The sequence below is a fragment of the Saccoglossus kowalevskii genome, chromosome 6 (genome assembly GCF_978046115.1).
Source record: "Saccoglossus kowalevskii chromosome 6, keSacKowa6.1, whole genome shotgun sequence".
NCBI lineage: Eukaryota > Metazoa > Hemichordata > Enteropneusta > Harrimaniidae > Saccoglossus > Saccoglossus kowalevskii.
In genome coordinates, this window is record NC_140646.1 from 21,733,900 (window position 1) to 21,740,615 (window position 6,716).

At 38.2% G+C, this 6,716-nt stretch overlaps 1 protein-coding gene across 1 annotated transcript; it reads left to right on the forward strand.

Annotated features, from left to right (window-relative positions):
* The first annotated feature begins 1,075 nt into the window (after window positions 1–1,075).
* Window positions 1,076–4,898, forward strand: LOC144362680 (uncharacterized). The gene is made up of 3 exons (XM_078013824.1): window positions 1,076–1,194; window positions 2,999–3,109; window positions 4,499–4,898. Exons 1-3 carry the CDS (start codon window positions 1,138–1,140, stop codon window positions 4,667–4,669), a joined length of 339 nt encoding a protein of 112 aa, XP_077869950.1. The 5' UTR covers window positions 1,076–1,137; the 3' UTR covers window positions 4,670–4,898.
* Window positions 4,899–6,716: the final 1,818 nt, after the last annotated feature.

Here is a 6,716-nt window from a genome sequence, read left to right on the forward strand (position 1 = left end):
TCAACTTATATTTAAAGGCGGGGAATAATAAGTATATGCTTGATAGGTCTGTGTAGAGACTAAATTGTAAAACAACACTAAACATGTATACACAGGTTCATTAACTAAAGCGAAGTCAAAAACAACAGTCACTGGTCACGTTAGACAGGTGGCCTTTTTATACAGGTAACTGTATATGGCCACTATGGGCAGGTGGTTTTTTATAAAATTATGGTCACCAACACTGGTTATAATACGGTTACTAGTTACTTTTTAGTAACCAAGGTTTGACTCACTGTTACCAGTATTTGTTTTTATATTTGCCGAGGGATTTTTCAGCCATGATAATAAGTTACAGCAGGACAATATACAAAGTGGACCAATTGCATTATGGGAGATTGTCGCAAGCCCACTGACTGAGCATACGAATGAGGTTTTCCCACGTTAAAATTGCAACTAGTTTTTACTCATCCTATTTTCCCAAAGTTTCATTGTAACAACAACATCTCCGCATTTATTTACTAAAAAGGGTAGTTTATTTAGTGAAACGTTTTGTCCATAAAGTCATGTGCCATGTTTTTATTTTTTTAAATTAATTCATACATCGGACCCCTTTGAATTTAGTCAGATAATTACTAGACTAACTATAATATTATTTGTGGTTCGGATGTTACCAATTGACGTATTTGATGCTGATGCTAGTGCAAAGTAATTCTTTTCGTAGCCATGTGTAATGCAACAATATAAAGTACTTTCATTCCGTGGCGGGAGACTCCATTTTTGTACTGGGAATGAACATACCCCACTTTCTGTACAAGTGCTACATCATATATTCGTATATACATATATACATAGGTTTTGTCATAATTCCTCTAGATTTACTATAGTTTTCTTTGTAAATTGACGCATAATTTTAGTCACATGCACGGGTGTGTATGAATACAAATTCTCAGTCACGTGGTCGGCCTACCTTCTTTGTAATATGAGTTTCCGCATTTATGAATATTAATATCCAGAAGTTGCTAAGAACAGCATTGTCTGTTGCATACTGGTAAATACGTCATTCTGGAGTCTTGTCATAGGATTGACTACAACCCGACTATTTTGACACCCTCTGCCGTACAGTACATATCCAGCGGTACCTCCCTCGTAGACAAAATGGACAAAGAGAAGCAAAAAGCAGTAGTATCGAACTACTTCGGGTGTACCAAACAGGTGAGTCAAGTCATGGAGCTCCATGATCAAGTCAACGCGACCGAGTAATTTTAAACATCAATAGTATTTACAAGTATTCGAGTTTACATACGACAAGCCAAGCAGTCAGTCCAATTCTGACTTCCATAAACGGCTTCCCACCCCGATGTTTTTAAATCTGAAATGAAGTAACTTGTATCAATTTAAAACGAGATCGAAATCTTCGGAATAATATTTAGTAGTAACAGCGAAAACATGCATTTCTTTCCGTTGACGTATCCTCAAAAAACTATTACTAGTATTTACCACCATGAAAAAAAAATAAAGCATCACAGTCGTCGCGTCGTGTTCAATATGGGTTCCATGCGACGTTTGCAACGCATTGAAAACAAACTTTGTTTATTTACAATAAATTCGAAATTTGTCGCTTTGATTGGCGATTACCTATATTTTTATTTATGCATCTGCTCGGAAGAAGTTACGCCGACGTATAAGTCTTTTAGAGGCGCGCCGAAGTATGGCGGCCATTCAATTATGGACACAATGTTTCGGTTCACTATATATTTAAGTCTTCTGCGTACTTTTTCATTTCTTTATATGTATTTGGCGCCATCGAGAACTAATTGTTGACAGTTTTTGGCCATGTTAAATATCATACTAATACATATGTATAATAATGTGACCGAAATATGTCATTGAAACGTTAAGTTGACCATGGCACTCAATTTCAGTTTAGAACCCGAATTCACTTACAAACTCGCTGCGGATGTTTATGTTCTACGTCTACGACTGTTTTTTTTACGCCAGCGTAAAATCCATCTTCATCTTAAAACCCATCAACACCGGCGTAACTTGTTCACATATGTCGGTATAAAGGAACACAAAAAGCAGATTTTAACACGCTATTAGTTCACTACGAGAAAATATAAATAAATAAAAGACATGGAGAGTTGCGGTTGCCGCCTTGGCAGGAGGAGGGGCATCACAAAGGTGCACACTAGATATTATTTGTATTGAGCAGGTTTATAAATCCCACAACGACACTTGCATCACTCGAGAAGTGTCATTTAGAACAAGTCTCCTCATTGTCGTCGAGTGAATCGTATACCTTTTCTGAATACAAGCCCCCTCCGGCGAAGAATGAAATATCCATTCCCCCAACATTTCCTCCTTTCCTGCTCCCATCATTCATATTTAATTATCGTAATATCCGGTTTAAATTGTTGTCACGTGACGTGACTTTTGTACAAGCTGTATAGTGCACAGAAAGCAGGTGCATGGCGCTGATTTATGGGGTGAAGTTCTCGGGTTGTTATGGTAACATTTTGTTTATTTGTCTTACTCCTGGCGCTCATAAAAGAAGGCTGGTAGTGAGTATTTCTGAAGTTGACAAAACCATTTAAAGAGATAAAACTACCTTCGTTCTAACATTATGTTGAGTGTGTATGGAAACGAGGGCGGTTGCCATGAGATTGTCACGACAACAATCAATGCAGAAAACTACTATTACGCACGTGATGTGTGCAGCTGAAATCTACCGGAAGGGCGGGGTCAAATATTCACGCGTAATGCCATACAGGTCGCGGATGTTATTTAGCTAGTTTATATTTAGTATGTATGGTAGTAGGTGAGAGGCCAAGACGATCTCGTGATAGAACACAGGTTATCTATTATATTGTTGTCAGAATGACAGGTTTATATTTCGAAGGATCTTATATGTATTTGTATACGTATGTGATTCTTACCCGAAGGTTTCAGCTAGAGAGGTGGTGAGGCGAAATGAATATTAACGCTATCAGATCGATATAAATACTTTTCTTTGCAGCATACGAGGCATTTGTTGTACGACCAGTTATTCCACACAACGGAAGGGTATGAAAACAAAAGACGACGTGACGACAGAACGTCAGCACACAGAGCCGATGTTGGCGAAGAGGTGGGTGGCGTATATGGAATATGATGGGGGTACAGCAGGGTTTGCGTTAGGGTCTCGGCAAGACGAGTCCCACTTAACAAATTTTAAGAAATTGAAATTTGAGCCTGGATAACTTTATTAGACTCAAGTGGAACCCAGCTTGCCTGAAAAAACTGGGTCCCTCTTCAATAATTGGAGCTGTTAGAGTCCGGGAAGCAAAATATGGGGTTAACGCAATCCCTGAGTACATGTTTGAAATTAAAGCGGGAAGGTCGTCACCTGCGCATGCGCGGGAATTGAGTCCCAAGCGACGATAACAACAAATTCTAAAAACGCAAAGGCTAATGGGTAGACATTTGCTTATAAACAATGACACGCTTGGCCATCTGACGCATGCGCAGGTGGCGACTCCCCCGCTTTAAAGTTGTTTTCACAGTTATCAAATTTACTAGCCCATAACTAACCCAGTCAATTCAAATCGGAAACGAGAGGTTGGTTAATCGAATAACATTAGAACTTACGTCATTGTGCACTGTGCTAGTTGAGCGGCTGGATTGACTCAACTGCCATTGAAATTTATAAATACTAGTATTTATTTATTTATTAACACATACTCATTCCCCGGAGGGAATGGCAATGGTTATAAAGATGAAGGAAATGCCTTTGTTGCGCCGAGTGCTATAACATGTATATCATGATTGACGTAGAGGCACCCTCACAGACTCCCATTCCCGACTCGCAATAAATCCGACCGGAAGAGGCACGTGTTTGGAACATATTTTAGCATACATTTCTAGTGTATGTACATATACCGCCTTCAGTTACGTCAAAACGATTTACCATTTCCAACAAAGGTGATAAAGTATTCAGTTTCCGGCACAGTGCTGTTGTTGGACCAGTGCCCGGCGATTTGGTCTGAGACACCGTTATTTTAAGAGTTGGTTGCCTCTTCGCAAAGTTTAATTATAGCACGATCCATATTTCAAACTCGATGGTGTCGATAGTTTTTGTTCGACTTGTACAATTCCAATATTTTAACATTGATGTATAGCGTACTAAAATAATGTTCAGAAATATAAAACAAATGTACATAAAGAATCTTGCAAGTTGTCGCGTGCCTTTGGAAAGTTTCGCCATAGATGGCGCTCTTCGTCACTATTTACTTGTTTCCGCTGCAATTAGCTAGCAAGACTACTAGTATTTATACGCCGGCCAACTGAAAACCCCTGAATGAAACAAGTACTCTGAAAACTTGTAATCGAATCAATCATACTAAGTTGACCCAGTGGAATATTTATTGTACACGTGTTATTTCACTTACTAGTATACGGTTTTTATCAGGCCTTCCTAAGCAAAACTTTGGGTTGCCCTGATTTTATATAATTATATGCTAATTTATGTGCATTGCAGGAGAGACAGCGGGCAGTGCCCATGTTGACGAATTCAATCTATGGTAAACATAAACCATTAGTGAAGGACACACCGGAAAAGAAAAATCAGCGAGAAACCGTGATCGGCGACAAGGACTTCTACAGACCAAACGGGAGTAACATTCCTTTCGGAGACGCTATACTGCATTGAAAAAAACAAAGTCAAGTGTATTAGACACCATAGCGGGCGCCTTCCTGAAGACGTTATAGGTGTGCACGACAGGGGCCTGTTTGCACGTGTTTCCGGGGGTACGATTGTTTCCCTTTGGATATATAGCCACAATAACTTGAGTACTGGATTCAAATAACTAGTTCGCTCCAATTTTTTGTACACGTTTTCCGATTTTTCACCGCTATAAAACTACGCTAAAAGGAAACAACTTCACAGTTTTCCCCGACAGTTTTTGGCGACTTTAGAACTGAAGACAATAATGAGAACAGTCGTTTGGGGTCTGAAAATGCAAATATGTACAAGTATTTAGTACTGGTCAAATTATTCTGATGTTCAGTCCACCAGGTGACAAAGCTAGGGGTAGTGGCTTAACATCAAGCATTAAGAAAACATCCAAATATCCGGTTATGTATCGGGGCCATCACAATCATAAATGTAATGGACATTGGACCATAGATCCTCTATGATTGGACGTACTCTAACTTAATCGGCATAGAGTTTCATAGTTTAGCGGAGTAATGACTAAAAGTTTGCTTCCATACACTGAGATTGGCTTTGGGAACAAAGCAATCTTGCCGATACGCTGATTGAGTCGCATGCATGCACATTTCATGACAAAAAAATTGAAAAAGATGCAGGTGCATCACAAGTCTTACATCTAAACAGTAACATAGAATATACCCTGCGTGACTGATACAGCGTACAATTCTGAATTAAGGTAGAAGCCTACTCATAAATTAAAAAACGCAGAGTTTATTCATTTTGCAATAAATTGTACTCCAAGGCAATATAAGGATATTGACGTAAAAAAAGTTGGGTGTCACCAGCCTTTTTTTCGAGAAATTGATGGTTTAATTTTAGTGGAAAATCGCCATTTTGACACTATTATAACGCTTTTACCACAGGTTTCTATGGCAGAGATATTATGCAATATCTCAAAATCTAGCCTGGTGACATAGGCTGAAAAAAATCATATATTGTTAATGATGGAGTACTTTTTGTTGTTCTGAATTATTTAAAAAATCTGGGTTTTAAAAAGTGTCAAAAAATGCAGTTTTTCTTTAACATTGTGTTCTATGGAAATGTTCTAAAAATAGCAATTTTCAGGAAATATTAGGACGCGTTTCTCAAAAAGCATAACTGTAACACACAAAATAATCCTATTTCATTGTACCATGAGACATTAGCTTCATGATTGTACATAATAAACTAATGAACATTGTCATGCGATTTATGACCATTTTTTTCAAAAATTATGACTAGGCTTCTACCTTAACAGAATGGTGAAATCGAAAGGTAAATCAGAAAGCAAACAAAGAGTTCTCTTCTGTAGAACATACACATTGTATCAAGATCCGTTTTTATTGTATTTCCCCGAACAACACAATACTGGTACAATACATATAGTCGAAATGACACCGTGGTAAAAGAACAACTCGACAATCAGTGGCGATATCCGTACATGACATGCAGGTTACAATACGTTTCCATAGGTTTTGATATACTAGTACATTCGACATCACCATTCCATCGCCATTCGAGGTTTCATCAAGTGTTAATCTAAAATAGAACTCGGATGTACCGTACATGTGAATCAAATTACCCTAAATTAAATTTAAAAAATACAATACCTGGACGACTTTAGATATGTGCAAATACTTCCTTATAGCGAGAAGGGTTTGATGACGTTTTTGAATAAGCATTTTATGTCTGTTGTCTCATCCAGAACCGTAATTTAGCGTATATGATTCAAAAGACCAAGTAGAAGCACAGGTTCGAACAAATTGCACAGTCATTATTTACATAATTACCACGCGACGACAAAAATGGCAAACCTTGTAATTGCGATTGCAAGAGCTCATTGAGGAATTTTCGGGTGAAATTTGCGCCATGCATTGCCCGTAATCAAGTCCATTGAAACGTGTCCCCGATAATCAAGACATATTCCACCGATTTCTATGCAGGTTTGTGTTTTTGTCCCCTAATTATTGCATACTTGGCACTTTTAACAGACTATCATGCTTGT

Bases quoted from the DNA above. Each gene is read 5' to 3' on its own strand.
- LOC144362680 (XM_078013824.1), top strand. From the start codon at position 1,138: ATGGACAAAGAGAAGCAAAAAGCAGTAGTATCGAACTACTTCGGGTGT. The intron at 1,195-2,998 runs GTGAGTCAAGTC...TTTTCTTTGCAG, and splicing joins ACTTCGGGTGTACCAAACAG to CATACGAGGCATTTGTTGTA. The intron at 3,110-4,498 runs GTGGGTGGCGTA...TGTGCATTGCAG, and splicing joins GAGCCGATGTTGGCGAAGAG to GAGAGACAGCGGGCAGTGCC.